This window comes from Mesoplodon mirus (assembly GCF_964341445.2).
Source record: "Mesoplodon mirus genome assembly, chromosome: 7".
Lineage (NCBI taxonomy): Eukaryota > Metazoa > Chordata > Mammalia > Artiodactyla > Ziphiidae > Mesoplodon > Mesoplodon mirus.
Genome location: NC_138983.1, coordinates 55,650,740 through 55,666,571, shown reverse-complemented (window position 1 = coordinate 55,666,571; position 15,832 = coordinate 55,650,740). Strand labels below are relative to the sequence as shown.

General features: G+C 50.8%; 1 protein-coding gene across 3 annotated transcripts in view; it reads right to left on the bottom strand.

The window, feature by feature from the left end:
- The window catches only part of CHRDL2 (chordin like 2), a gene marked incomplete at both ends in the record, with an annotated part of 31,388 nt that extends 15,827 nt beyond the window's left edge, over positions 1 to 15,561 (bottom strand). For all 3 annotated transcript variants that reach the window (XM_082628193.1, XM_082628194.1, XM_082628195.1), the window contains 3 exons: positions 694 to 787; positions 4,838 to 4,950; positions 15,480 to 15,561. In XM_082628193.1, the coding sequence (XP_082484319.1) occupies positions 694 to 787; positions 4,838 to 4,950; positions 15,480 to 15,561 (289 nt within the window). The remainder of the gene's footprint in view (positions 1 to 693; positions 788 to 4,837; positions 4,951 to 15,479) is intronic.
- Positions 15,562 to 15,832: the final 271 nt, after the last annotated feature.

The following is a 15,832-nucleotide window of genomic DNA, read 5'->3' as shown; positions in this document are numbered from 1 at the left end:
ACTAAGCGTGGATGCTCCTCTCATCGTGTCCCTGCCTTCTGAGTTGGCCTCCCCACTGGCTGCTCCTCATTTGCCACTTGGTTCTACCAGTTTCTTCTCAGACCACCTCTCCTCTCCTCTCTCTTACCTCTGCTTCCTAGAATCCGAGTCTTAGAGGCTCCCAGAAGATTCTTAAAATCATGGACATTTAGCATCATGGCACACAGCATCCCTAAACTCCAGCCCTGGGAGGAATCTCACAGTACATGTACTCCAAGTCCTTCAGCCAGTCCCAGCCCCTGGTGGTAATCCTGGGGTGACCCTGCAGGGCCTCCCAGCCCCAGCTCACTCACTTGCACTTACACAAGGCACATCCACTCACTCAGGCTCTGGCCAGCCCAAGAGCGATAGGAGACCATGTGTGTCGTCAACAGGCCAAGCATGTGCCCATTTTCCTTCAGCTATTTTCCACATTCTGTCTTCCTGCCAAGCACAGCTACTTATGTACGAGAAGTTTGTGGCTACCCCAGCCCTCCTTGGGGATCCATGGAGGATGTCTTCCCCTGAGCACCTTGGTGTCTCAACACTTCTGGTGTCGCAGACTGCCCCTCTCATTCCAGGGGTCTCCTTCAGCTGGAGGCCTGTGTCAGGAGTGGGTCAAGGGTTAGTGGGCAAGCAGGAGGCTGGCACAAGGGCAGGATCGCGGCTACTTACCCACACACCGGGGACAGCACTGCTGTGGCTCGGTCACAGGCTGGGGGCAGTGGACAGGTGGGCAGTGGAGGCGGTAACAGCTCACATGGGCACTCTGAAGGGGACACAGAGGTCAGTCCTAGTTCCAAGGAGCCATTGTCTCCCACCGTCCTCTCCCCAAACCCCCTCCCAACTGCAGGACACTGTACTCGTTTTAAGCCTGCGATGAGATAAAAGTGATAAACTCTGTGTGTTCAGTCTCTCCCCTTCGCCTGCTCATTTGTGTGGCTCGCCCATCCATGTCCCTCTCCCCCACGGAGGAGGGCACCGTGTGCCTGGATTTACACAGATCTTTTGTGTCCCTTTGTGGTATTTGAGAAATACAACTAAAAGACTGGGTTATTCTAACATTGATCTTGACTGTGCTTTTTTAACTCCAGGGCTTTGTTCTTTTACCTCTGGACCTGAGCCTCAGGGCTAAGAGAGGAGTGTGACACAGAAAGGGAGGTGACAGGGATGGGGACACAGCTAGAAACAGGATGTGGAGAAGACTCAGGGCTTTGTGATCTGCTCTCTATATCTCTGGGAGGTGTGGTTGATCCCACACAAAGCCTTGGGATTGGTACTAGAGGAAGGGTCTGAAATCTTGGACTTTTTCAAATACAGCAAACGAGAGAGAAGGGGCAGAGAAGCATTCACATAGATGAACAGAAACAGAAGAACTGGAGGGAGAGGCCACCACTGGAGATTTTCCCAGGCAGTTTGTCAGCCTGTCACAGCCATCCCACACTTTCCTCTCCCTCTGCTGTAAGGGCGTTGCCCTGTGTTGTAACAAACCATTACATCTGTCTCTTCTATTCAACCGCGAATTCCCAAGAACAAGGGCCAAGCCTCACTCTATTCATCTCTGAATTGTGGGCACAGGGCCTTGCTCCAAACAAGTGCCTGCTGAAGTTCGAATGAACGAATGAGTGAATGAATGAGAGCCAAGAGGGGAAGGAGAGATGGTCTCTTCCTTAGTCAGATGGAGCCAGCTTTGTTTAAACTTTGGAGTTGGCAAGTGTGTTTCCAGCCCCAGCTGAGTGCCCCCGAAACACTTCTCCCAAGGCAGCCTCCTGCCCCATGGAGAACCCTGGAGCAGGCCTTAGTCTCTCTGGGGTCACTGCTTCCCCAGATGGCCAGAGGTGATCACAAGGATTAATCAGTGCTAAGGGACATCCTAGAGTCCACAGGATTGGTCTGAGCTCCAAAAGGGGCCTTCTAGAGGCCTGGCACACAGGGGTGTTTGATAAATGTCCAGAGGGTGAACGGAGCCCCTCAGGTGAGAAACCAGGGTAGAGTATGAGGAACTGTGTTGTCTGAAGAGTTAGAATCTCTCTCTTGATGCTGGCCTTGAAGGAACCAAGGGGTGGAGATGATGAGCGACATGCAGCAGGAAGTAAGGCAGAGACAGGCTCGGGGGGCGAAAGGGCAGGGGCAAGGCAGGAGGCCTTGCAGCCAAAGGGTGCCTCTCAGGAAAGTCATAACTACCATTTATTGAGTGGCTACTAGGTACGGGCATTATGTTCTATAGAAATGCGTTCTCTCACTTCATCCTCTCAACAACCCTAGAGGTAGATACTATTTATTATCCACCATTTCAAAATGAGAAAAGAGCCTCTGAGAGGTCAAGTTGCCTAAGACACACAGCAGGTGAGCACTGTGCAGGGTCTGTGCACTTTCATGAAAGTGCCTCTGGTGGAGGGGGCGGGAACCAATTCATTCATTCAATGTTTACTGCATGACAGCTGGGCGCCACATCCTCTTCTGAGCACTAGGGGCATAGCAGTGAGCAAGAAACAAGAGTTCTGCCCTCACGGAGCTCCCCCCTAGCAGGGGGAGACAGACTATAAAAAATAAATAAGTAGGAACAAGATCATGTCAGATGTTAAATTTATAACGGGAATAAAACAGTGTAATGGGATTGCCTTAACAAGGTTAGACTATTTTAGAAACAGCCTCATAAGGAGGCAACTTTATGTTATAAACTGCAAGATGAGAAGGAACCATTCCTGGGAAGATCTGGGGGAAGAACATTCCGGGTGGAGGAACAAGTCGGAATGAGTTGAAGTGTTGGTGCAGGTAGGAAATGAGGTTGGAGAATAAGGCAGGGTCATATCACATAGCGCCCACAGCAGGCAATTTGAATTTTACTTTAGGTGCAACGAGAAGCTATTGGAGGGTTTTAAGAGCTTTTGAATGACATGATTAGTTTTTTGTTCAGAAAAGATCCTTCTAGCTGCTGTGTGGAGGACAGATTAGAAAGGGGTACAGGGAGACCTCATGGGATGCTCACATAGCAGCCTAGGTGAGAGAGGAAGGTGGCTTAGATTGAGGGGGAGCAGTGATGATGGAGAGAAGGAAGGGATTCAGAGTGTATTGGGGGGATGCCGGCTGCAGCCCCTTGGGGTGAGGAAACTGTGTATGTGTGAACTCTGGGGAGGGAGAAATGAATTAGCTCCACTGGATCACAAAACTTGGACTTTGTCAACTGGACCGCATGATATGTCTGGAATTTTCTGTTATGGTTTCCTTCCTGTTTTTTGGCTATATTTCACAAAGTTCTTTTTGAAAAAGCTGATTGGCCTCAGATGTGCTAAGGAAAACCAAGGGGAAGCAGGGATGGGGGGTTGTGCTCCCACTGGCGTCAGGTTCGACCAGGGGCCAGCGCGGTAGAAGCAGTGGGGAATCAGAGGGGAAGACCCCAGGAGGAGTGAGACCCCAGTGGTCAGAGTTAGGAGAGGGGCTGGCCCACCCCCACTCCATGTCCCAGTGTTTCCTCAGAAGCTCTTCTCTGCTCCCACCCTGAGGATTGTTTTAACAAGGGAGGCTCTCACAGCCTTGGCTGTGCGGGGAAAGAGAGGAGCTAAGGGGCTGGCTCCAGCTGGGAGCTAGGTACTCCCTCCCCCCAGCACCCTTGCCTGGACACAGAGAGCTGCAGACTTCACACCAATGAGACTGGGTCACCGGCAGCTGAGCCAGAGCCGAGGGGGTTCAAGCCTCCTAAATCAGCAGTCCCCAACCTTTTTGGTGCCAGGGACCGGTTTCGTGAAAGACAATTTTTCTACGGACAGGGCAGGGTCGGGGGCGGGAATATTAATTCAGGTGGTAATGCGAGCAATGCGGGGGATGGTTCAGGCGGTAATGTGAGCGATGGGGTGCATCGCGGCAGGTGAGGCTTCACTCGCCCACCGCTCACCTCCTGCTGTGTGGCCCAGTTCCTAACAGGCCGCGGACCGGTACCATGGGCTGGGGACCCCTGTTCTAAATCACTCCCTCCTTCTCCATCCTCTAACCCCATACCTGGCCTGGGAATTCTGGACCACATGGGGGTCTCGTTTATTCCACCCAGTTGACTGTACAAGGGCCTGTGGAGGGTGCTGGGTTGGGGTGGGCTGGGGGGAGACAGAAGATCTGGTCTCTGCCCCAGTTGGTATAGCCTTCTGCAGGACCCTGAAATGGGCATGGGCGAATGCCTAGGAAGACCTGCTCCCAGGGCTCCATCTAGGCGAGGCAGTAACTAACAGACACAGACAACCATTTTACTTGGCCCACAGTGATCAGGAGAAAGGGACAGAGAAACTTATGTGGCCTCCCAGAAGAAAATACTTGCAGCTGAGGGATCAAGTAAGGCTCCTGGTGGAGGTGGCATTTGGGTGAAGCTGCAAAGAATAAATACTTGGACCAGTGGTGTTGGGAGAACGCATCCTAAGGCAGGGCGGCAAGAGGGGTGGCTGGAGGAGATAGCCCGAGGAAAGGAAGGATTAGGAGGTCAGGTCAGGAAGGCTGTCTTCTGCTGCATGGGCACAGGGAGGCTGGCACCAGCAGGAAAGAAGGCTGGATGAGAGGCGGGAGGCCTGGGTCCTCACCCCAGCCCAGCTACCGGCCCACTGTGTGATTTATCTCTGGGAGGCGCACAGTAGGCATCTATGCCTATGTATTAGATACCCAGTAGTGAAGTGGTGTGGCCCCAAGTCCCTCAGTTGCTGCTGACAGAGCACGATTCTAGGGGGCCCAGTTCCAGAGTGCCCCTGACCCTCAGAGTCAGGCTGTCCTCCCTCCCTCCGGGGTGCCTTCACTGGAGGTCTCCCAGACATACCTGTCACAGGTGGCCAGAGGAACCTACCTCGGAGCAAGTACAGCGCAGGCAGTACATCAGGCCCTGGGGCTCCAGGTAGGGGTGCCAGCTCTCGCCGGGGGAATACCTCTTCCCGTGGAAAAGGCAGAACATGTCTGGGCCTGGCAAACCAACCAGTGCTTTATCAGTCCCAGGAGGCTCCAGCCTGAAGTCCCTGCCTCATCCCTCCTTCTTTCTGGCTCTAGGAAGGATGTCACCTGGACCACTTAAGTGAAAGAGAATCCACGGGATGTGCTCTCCTAGTCAGAGGGCCAGAATGTCTGAGTTTGAATATCAGCTTGACCACACACTTGCTGTGTGACTTTGGGCATGTCACTGTCCCTCTCTGAACCTTAACACTTCTCTCACAGCGTGGTTAGGGGATTAAGCTGTGAACATGCTTTACAGATTTAAATTGTGGTGTAAATGTTAGTTATTATAATTAGATGAATAATCTGAGGCCCAGAGAGGCCAAATTACACCTTGAAAAACACACAGTAAGTCAGTCATCAAGCAGGGAGGACAGCCAAAGTCTCCTGACTCACAGTGCAGTGCTCCTTCTGCCCTCATAATCACACTTGCTTCCTTTTCCTTTGTCCCGTTTTGCTTATTTTTTACTACATCTCTGCACCCTCCCCTCCTTTGCCCTCTGCTGCTCCCCTGCCTACACACGCGCGCGCGCGCGCGTGCGCGCGCGTGTGCACACACACACACACACACACATACACACACACACCCCTTCTCTGGGCCATGTGACCTATCTTTCGAATAAAGCCACTGACAGCAGCTTTCTTGCTTTCATACTCTACTGTGTCCCTATATCTCATTGAGCTCTGATGGAAAGGGCTTGAACTGGGAAAACAAAGTGCTGCCTAGTGAAAGGTTGTTAGAAAACTGACTTTTAAATATCCTTAAAAATAGTCATTGGTACTGTGCACATCACCTGATTACTTTTGTAATCTTATCAGTCGTCGATATGTAGATGAATGCTTCTAAGAATGACTAAAATAGTTTATTTCCTTATGTGGGTTAGATATCTCTCCTGCAATCCTTCTTTCTTGAGACCTCCACCCCTTCTCTCCTCCCACAGCCCATCAATTGCCCAGTCTTTCGAGCTCTGTCTAGAACACTCATGTCCTCACCTCTCACCAGCTCAGCACCTAGCCCCAGGTCAGGGCTCCAGGTCAGGCGTTGAGGCCCCCTTGCTGTGTTCCTCTGCCTCTGGCCCTACCCCTGCCAACCCGCCTCCATACAGGTACCTGATGATGTTTACAACCCAGAAGGGATGCTATCATTCCTACAAAAACCTCTCCATTATCCAAAGAATAATCTAAGCTCTTTCAGGGGGAAACTGGGAGGCCCAGCACAAGCTAAGTATCCATAATGACGTGTTGAATTAAACGAGATTGAAATTTGGAGAAAGGAACCAACATTTGTTGATGATATTCTATTTACGTAAATTACTTAATTATCTTATTAACGTCAATGTTTTGAGAATTAAATTGAATAAGGCTTGGAAAGTGCTTACTTAGCCCCGGTCCTGACACTTAGTTGAATGCTATTATTATGATAATTATGGTGACAATGACCCTGCAAGATGGACATTATCATCTGTTCAAGATTCAAGAGGATAAGGTCAGTTTTGCAGGGTCATTGGGATCCTTACCATGATTATAAGAAAACTAGATGAGAAAACTGAGGATCACAAAGACTGAGTGACTTGCCTGAGGCCACCCACCTATTGATTTGAACCCAGGACCCAAGGTTCCCAAGCGGAGATCCCTTTAGTTCACCTCACCTGCCATGGCTTTTTGCTCCAACTCAGGGCCTAGAGGTTTATTCTCTCGGTCCCCCGGGCCACCATCCCCCATTCGCTATTTTTTTCTCTTGGTCCCCTATTGGTCTAGAATCTAGAGATTGCCTTTCATGCCTCCTCCTGCACACTTTCTAGAGTCTCACACTTTCTGAATCATTCTCTTAGATGTTTAAACTCACAGAATCACAGAGCATCGAAAGCAGTACAGTAGCAAGGGCAGCTCACCCGTGAGGCCAGAACCCCCTCTCCGTGCTGGGGATGGCCTGGAGTGGAGGACAGGAGCTAAGGGCCACTGCGAACCGTTAGAAAGTTTCCTTTGTGAGAAGCTGAGACCAGCCTCCCTGGGTCCCTGCGCTGCTTCTGCTCTGCCTCTTGGGCCTCCCCGAAACAAGGATTTGAGGCCGCGGTCGAGATGCCCTCAGAGTCTGTGCTTCAGTGGCCACTGGGGCGGCCAAGGCTTGGTTTGCTCCCCACCCACTCTCCAGGCCCGCATGATTAGAGGGGGATCAGACAGCAGATCCCGTTCCCAGCAAGGCCCCGGCTGGCCCGTATCAAATGAGCTGTGTTTATCTCTCAGCCGCTGCTGGCAGAGAGGGCAGGACACAGACCCAGCTGGGGTGCTCGGCAGGGCCAGCCCAATGCTCCGAGGATTGAATAATGTCTTTCTTCCTCAGTCCCTCCCCCACCAGAGAAGGGAGCGATTGCAACACCGCTGCGGCCTTACGTCTTAGTCTTGCTGCTGAAGAAAACCTGTCCCACCTTCTCTGGGGCAGCCCTGTAGCCCAGCCCCTGTGCCAGTTGGCAACCCCTCTCCCTCCCCGCCGGCTCAGAGCATGAAGACAGAGAGAATGTCTCAGCCCATGCCCAGACCAGGAGGTCCCTTCCCCCCCACGGACGGACCTGGCAGCAGCTAAGAATGTGGAGGCCTGGCAAGCCGTCCCCCAACCCCAGGAGTCCCAGGCCCACCACGCCCTCCAAGGTGAGAAGCACTGCCCAGAGCTCCCTCTTCTTCTAGGGAGGTGAGTGCCCAAGGCCACGCCAAAACCAGGCAGGAGGAAGAACTGCCAAGACCTCAGGCTGCCTCCGTCCCCACAGTCCTGGCACTTGCCCCATCCTTGCACTTGGCTGGTAGAAGGGGCTCTAGCTCCTTGTGCCACGAAATCACTGTGTGATGTTGAGGAAGACTCCTTCCTTCCTTTTCTGAGCCTCAGTTTCCCATCTGCAAAATAAGGGGTGGGGGTGAACTTGGATCTTCACGGGTTTACTGTACAGATAGTTTCTGAATCCATGATTTCAAAATTCTGAGAATCCAAGGTTCTAGGTTTCTAAGATTCTACATTTCATTAGAACACAAAGCTTCTAGAGTTGTAGGATGTTGTGCTTCTAAGATTCCATCATTTCAAGCTTCCATGATTTCGGATGTGTTGATGGTCCCATACACCTAGGCTCTCAGGGGCTCCAAGGGGGGCTAGGATGAGGCTCAGGCAGCCCGTGCAGCCGATCCTGATGACATGGAGGAGGAGGCAAAGTCTGTCTCTCATATGCCCTCCCTTCCCATCCACCCTCTGTTGGTCCTCTGTGGCCTTCCCACTCCAGCCCCAGCCTGAGGCCTGCCCTGCTTCTTCTCTCCACCCCGCCACCATATCATCTCATCCCACCCATCATCCCAGCTCATCCCACCCATCATCTCTTTCTCCAACTCAGGGGCCAACTGCGTCTTCCCTCGGGGGACTTTTGGAGTTAATGTCCCCTGTCAGTGATGTCTAACCCGGGAAAAAGACATTCGTGGAGGAAGTTTTTGTTTGAGGAGGACGATTGGCCCTGTTCCAGGCTTTAGAGAGACAAAGAAGAATTAAAGTGGGACAGGTCTCACACCCCTCAAAACCCCTCACCCAGTGTGTATGTAGTTCCCAAACTCTGGCTTCAGAGTCCAATAGGCTGGGGCTCAAACTGGATTTGGCTTTTATCTGCAGCCTGCATTTAGACAAGCTATTTAAACATTCCAGGCCTCAGTTTCCATATCTGTTCAATGAGATCAGTAATAATCTTTGGGGGTTATTGCAAAATTAAGTCAAATAATATGTGTAATATGCCTAATGCCTGCCACATATTAGATGCTCAATTAAATGGTAGGTTAAAAACAAACAGACAAAAAGCAGACCTGGATGCTGACCCCAAACTTCCCTAACAGTCCATTTCTCATGGTATTCCTTCTACTCCCAGAATTCTATTAGGGCATGAACATCATGGTGCCTGCCATTAAGGTCAAATCTCCCAGGTCTCAACCTCACCAACCTTGCTTTCTGTGGTTCCCTGCATTCTCCTAGCTCCACTCACAAGCCAGACTCCCTCAACACCACCTCTGCCTACACAGATCTGGGCTGGGATACGGCCATGAAAGTGGTCAGAAAGGTTGGAGGAGAAAATGGGAGGGCAGGGATGAGAGGCCAGAGATCAGGCTGGAGAAAGAGCCAGAGGCTCACGAAGGGCCTTGAGACCCCCAAGGGCAAAGGAAAGCCACAGAAAGGCCTTAAACTGGGGTGTGCCCATGGTCAGATTTTCATTTTAGAATCATCACTGTGGCTGCAGGAATGGAGAATGGATTGGAGAGCAAGACTGGAGGCAGAGAGACCAGGGAGAGGCTGTTACAGTCATCTGTTTTGAGATAATGCTGGCCTGGACCAAGGCAGGAACAGTGCTGATTGGCAAAAGTACAGATTTGAGGAACACTAAGTAGGTACAGTAGGTAGGCTTTCAGACAGACTGGATGTGGGTGGAGAGGGTGAAAGAGCAGTCAAGGATGGGATTGAGGTTTCAGGCCTGAATAACCAGGTGAACGTGGGGTTCTTAGCACAACAGGCAGTAAATGTTATTGTCATTAGTTTTGATGTATTATTATCATTAGTAATAGTAACATTAGTTCCTGCTATTCATTCACGGATTGAGCATTTTGTATATCAAGTCATACATGTCCATGGGCCTGGTACATAACTAAATAAGACACCCTCCCCACCCTCAAGGAGCTTATAGCCTAATGAAGAAGACAGATAGATATGATACATACAGTTGACAAGTTCTAAAATAGTGGAAGCATGGGGGCTTGAGGGAAGGCTTCCCTGAGAAGGTGCCTGACCTGGACCTTGAAGGAGTTAACAAGGCAGAGACGGGTTGATCTAATCTGAATTCAGGGTAGCAACATTTATCACACAGACTCTGGTATCTGTCACAATGTTATCACGTCACCCCAGCCTGTCACGAGCATGCTCCCACCTGCTTTTCCAGCAGAACTCTCGGTGGTGGCCCTTTTTTAAGCCTCACCTCCTCTTGCTAAATTTCTCACTCCCCCCCACCCAGCCCCCACCCACACTTCTTCAGGCTTCTGTGCCTTTACACATGCTGTTTCTTCCACCTGGAATGTGATTCCCCCATCTCCAACGTTTGACCAGCTCCTTATTCTTCCTGTTTAGATGACACCCCGTGAAGCCACCCAAACCTTCCGGGCCACTGGCCAGTCCTTCCTGTGAGGTCCCACAGAACTGAGTTCAGCCCTCTGTCACAATTTTCATCATACTAGATTAGAAATACTTATTAAATGGATTCCTCTTGCTTACTAAACTGAGTTTCTTGAGAGCAAGGACCAGATCTCATTCATTTTTGTATCTCCAGTGTTCCATGCAGAGGCTACATAGAGTTGGCACTTGATAACTGAATGCATGATGAAAGAATGGAGTTGAGGGAGGTTCTGGAAGAGGAGGTGATTGCTGGTCCTTAATCCTGGAAACCTCTTGCTTTAACAAAAAGGGAAATTCATGATATGACAGGAGAGCCAAATCCCTTTAGGCACTTTGATCTTGCCGCCTAACGGGAATTAGCCTTTGACCTCCCCTTTCCATCTCCCATCATCTGAACTCCCAAATTACCCACCAAACCAAACACCATGTACAAAAAGGCCAGGAGCTTGGGGAGGTATGCGGCTGAGCGATTCCATGATCTTCACGTGTAAGTCAAAATTCCCAAACTGCCCCATCCAAGGTCAATGCACATTCTGCCTTGAAACCCTCATGCTACGATAAAGGTCTCTTATGGAGTAGTCAGGAGTGGGTAGTGTGGCTGGGAATTCTTCCAAAAAGAGACAGAAAAGACAAGGAAGAAACTTCTGGGCTGCAGGAGAGGCTGGATAAGACCACGAAAATGGCACCAGGTGGAGCTGGGGCTGGAACTGGGGCTGGCCTGTCCCCAGCCTGAGAGGACTCAGGAAACCTTAGAGAGAGCCAGCCTGCGAGGGAATGTGAGAACGTTCACATTTTTTCCCTCGTGCCCAATCAGCCATACTTTATTTATGTATAGCTCCCTTTTCACACAAACAAACTTGCTCCCCTCTGAGACATAAGCTCTGCTCTGGGCACTGGCACTCGATGGGGGAGGTCTCCTAAGGGAATCAGAAGTAAAAACCTCGCTCCTCAGTGGCTGAGCTGTGCAACCTAGGGAAAGGGCCCTCACTTCCCTGAACCTGAATTTGTATCTGGCACATGGCAGATGTTCAGAAGCATAGAGAGACCTCAAAGGAGAGAGTCATCAAACCAGGAAAGGCAGCTCTGTTGCCTGGCAAAAGTCAGGGGGCATAGAAGACCCTATTTATATTCCATTCTGCCTTGGACATATACATTTATAGATTTACAGAATCTTAGAAAGTTAGGGATTGAGAGATGATGTCCAATCCCCTATTTTACAGATGTGGACACTGAGTCCCAGAAAGGGATTGGGACTTGTCTAAGATCATTGATTTTTGCCAGCATGAACTCTAATGCCAATCTTCAGATCTGGGTAGGTGGAGGCTGATTATAGGAAAACCCATACCCTAAGGGACAGATCAAAAGAAATGGCTTTAAATTGCAAACAAAAGGATTTAGCTGAGACACAAGGAAGAATCCTGACTGCAACAGAAGAGTGTGGAACAGCCTTCTCTGGGATGGGATCCTGCCCAGAGGCAGGGGGATGCCTGCAATGATCTCTGCATTGCACCTCCCAGCAGCACTGCTCCCATGCCAGTCCTATTCTTTGGGAGTCCAAGGGATTCAAGGTCCCTCTCCCAGAGCCTGGCACCGTGGCCAGCGGCTGGGGGAACTTGAGAGGCCAGTCCTGGAACAGGTGCAACAGCTGGAGCAACTGCACAGCTGCTGCCCTGCTCAGCTCCGCAGCCTGCAAGCCAGTGAGTGAGACAGAGACCTCTACTGGTGGGAGAGAGGAGGTGCAGAACCTCCTAGACAGACCCAGAGAGGCGCCTGACTGGAGCCAGATGTCAGCCCTCTGTACTCACTGTGCCAGGCCCTCTAGGCACTTTCTCTTGGTGTCTGAGAATCAGTCTGTCTATCCACTCCTCCCTGGCAGGGCAGGAGTACCAGGCTGCAGACCCACACTCTCCCAACTCCCTTTTCCAAAGGTCAGAGCAGACTCAGAACCAAGGCAACAGCATCTTTGGGTCTTAGAGTCTTAGATTCATGGGATGTTAGAGCTGGAATGGTCCTCAATGATTATCTATTTGACTCCAACCATCTCACTTTACAGCTGGGGAAATCTCAGGGGCAGAGAAAGGCAACTTGCCCTGGGTCACAGTTGGAATTGGTGGCAGAGCCAGGGCTGGAGCCCTGACCCTCTGATTCCAAGTTTGCCCTCTGTACCATATCATACCATGGGAGCTCCCTTCCCGCCCCATCTCTGCCTATGGGGTCTGGAGTTTTGTCACCTGGGAACAAAAACATTGATTCCCATAGTATATATAACCCTTGGAGATAGAATAGAGGAGCCGATGTTTTTACCTGATAACTGACTCTCTCCTGAAGTCAGGATTGGCTGGAGGGAGAGATGAGAAAGCAGAAGTGTGCTGGACACCTTAAAGGGGTGTGGGGAGGGCACAATTAGTAAGGAAAGAGCACAAAGAAGAGGAGCTGATATAGGAGAAAGAGCACTGGAAAGGGAGTCAAGGTACTAGGCAGGTTCTTGTTCCACAGACAGAAGGGAGGGGTGGGTGCCCAAAGCGACTGACATCATGTACGCATGCGGCTCAGCCTGGGACTGGCAACAGTACTGGTCAGTGACCAGGTCAGGGACCCCACCCTGGCTAAGGGCTCTAGCTGGGAATGGAATAGGAGTTTGATCTATGGTAGTGTTTGAGGATTAGGCCTCAGCCTGTGGCTGGAGTTGAGATTCAGTTTGGGCTATGATCAAGGCTCAATCTGTGGCTGGAAATAGAGCTAAGGATAGAATAACCTTTGTTTGAATACCCTTGTGCTTTAAATAAGGAGCAAGCTGCCACGCATGTTCACAGGACCTAGGCATTCTGCAGGACTGGGCCACATCAGGAGTCAGACACCACATGGGCTTGAGAATTTCCATCTGTTGGTATCATTTCTGAAAGCACCTAAGATGTCACCAGGAGATTTCTTATCTATAACAGGCCCGAGATCTTACTAACTAAACTTACTAAACTAAGACGAGGGTCTTCAAAGGAGATCTTCAAATAAGACCTCGGCAAATGACTGTAGGATTGTTTCTAGATTCATAGGTTGTTAGCACTACACAGAATGAGGCTCAGAGAAGGAAAGTGATTTGTCCTAATTCACACAACCAGTAAGTGACAAATTGGGGACTAGGATCCAGGTCTCTGTTCTTTGCTTTAATAAATTTGCTGTGTGACTTTGGGCAAGTCACTCCCCCTTTCTGGGCTTCAGTTTAACTATAAGGATTGGTACATCAAGGGGTAGAAGATTTTCAAAGGTTCTTCTGGCTTTGACATCCCAGAATCTTACACCCCTCTGACTACCAGTCTACCTCACATTAACTCAACAGTTCTGCTCTGAGGTTTTTCTTGCACGTCGGGAACTAGGCTCCAGACTAGGGGAGATGGAATACTGGCAGCACCTAGTGAGAAACATGGCCCGAAGGCCAGTGGAGGCACAGAGGAGGGGAGATCAGAGTGCATCAGGTGGCAGGGAGAGTTTGCTGGAAGAGGTGTGACCTAAGCAAGGCTGTAGAGGGCTGACAAACTGTGGGAGGCAAGAAGGAGAGGTGTGCGTAGGACATGAGCAATCTGCAGAAAGATCTGATTCTAGGACATCTTTCTAAGACACATCCAGGGCAATGAAATTTGGAGAAAAGGCTTGGGGGTTAAGAGCCATGTGCCAAGTGGAAGGGAGGCAGGCATGGAGGGCATCCTGTGCTAAGTCTCTTTTAAGAAACAACAGGAAGGTACTAGGAGGAAGCCTCCAGGGCTCCAGGAGAGGGAGGAGACATTGACTGAGTAGTAGGCATTGTGCTGGGCACTTAACACAGTCACCTCCTTTAATCGTCCCATGAAGTGTTCGGGTTCCAGGTGAGTATGGGTCTTAGACAGATGCAGAAATTGAGGCTCAGAGAAGTTGTCCCTTATGAAAAGTCACACAGCTACTAAGAGGCAGAGCCAGGACTTGAACCAACCCTGGGCTCTTTTCAGGACTTGTTACTAAGGACTTCTATGAGTCTCATGCTGCTGGCAGCCCAGAGACGACCAGACATGCAGCCTGCCCTCATGATCAGAGACAAGAATGAAACAAAATCCAGCACTGCCGGCTCCAGAAAGTCACGTGCAAAAGAAGGCAGAGATGGGGGAGCTGAGCTGTGGAGAGGAAAGAGCTCTAGGCTGGGAAACTGGGGTTTCATCCTAGGCTCCGCCCTGTGTAACCTGGAGCAGACCACTGCCCTGGGCCTCGGTTTCTTTATTGGGTATGTCAGGGTTCGAACTAAGCTCCTTCCTTCTTTTTAAGAGAATCTTTGGTTTTGTTTTCCATCCTCACAGCGTTCCAAGAGATTGGCAGAAGATGGGCAGGAGGTCCACCAGCCTATTGTGGAAACAGGGAGGAAACTGAGGTTCAGAGAGATTATATAAACTGTTTGCGGTTACGCTGTGTCTAAGTGGAAAAGCATGAATTAGGGAACATGTTTTTCAAGAACCTACCATGGACCAGCTAGTTGCTGGTGCTGGTTGCTTTCCATGTTTTCTTGAATTTAATCCTCAGAACAGTCCTAGGATTTTTCACTCCCATTTTATAGATTAGCAAACTGAGGCTCCGAGACACGCCCTCCATGCCTGCCTCCTACCAGCTGGTATTCAACAGATCTGGGATAGTGAAGACCCTGGTCTATCTCACTGTGCCCTGCTACCTCCCAGTGTCTCACAACTCCAAATCAGGGTTCCTTCCACATGCTGTGGGACATGGGGGAAAAAGGCATAGGATTTGGAACTGGAGAGTCCTGACTTTGGATAGCTCACTACCTCTGTAAACTTGAGCGCGCTTCTTCTCTCAGCCTAAGTTTTCTCATCTGTAAAATGCAAATGATAATACCCACCTCATGGGAGTGTTGTGAGCATCAAAAGAGAAAAGCAATGGGAACGTTATCCCAGTTAGCTCTTCTTTCTTTCCACTGGCTCTCTTTAAATGCAGTAGCCACTTCGTCTTCATCACACCCTTGCAGCCAAACATACCAGACTCTCTACTAGGAATAAGCATACCCCCTCCCCCACAAAAAGCACAGTGCCCTGCTCTCTCTCCCACTGCTCTCAGTTCCCTCCTCCTCGGGTCCATGGCTGCAGCCCCCTTGGCTCTGAGTCTTGCCAAGTTCCCCCCAGTCTCCCAGACTCATGAGCCCATACTGGTCCGCAGAGAAGTCTCCACCCTCCCGGTACAGGTGCTCCCTGGATGGCTGTCAGAACAGTCTGGGGTCCCAAGTCCTGGCACTTTCCCGCGCATCCCGGGTCTCCCATCCCTCTTCTGCCATCCAGCACACCCACCCGCTACTTACGGGCTCGTGCGTGGGAGTCCAAGGGGAACCAGAGCAGCGCGAGTCCCAGCAAGGAGGAGAGGACCCTTACCTCGGGAACCATCCTTCCTTCCCCAGGGCCAGGCCCCCAGGCGCTGAGCCGGGAGGGGGAGTCGGGAGAAAGTGAGATGAGGGGGTCACTGAGGCACAGCGCCACAAAGCAATGCACAGACCCAGGGAGGGCGGCTGCTACAGTGGAGATTCAGAGAAGGGTCGAGAAGAAGGTGGTGAGGACAAAAAGGGAGGTCCAAGGTGGGAATAAGAGGAAGGTGGAAAGAGAACGGAGGGAAAGAGATGGAGGGATAGAGGAAGGTATGCAAGAGGGGAAAGCGATT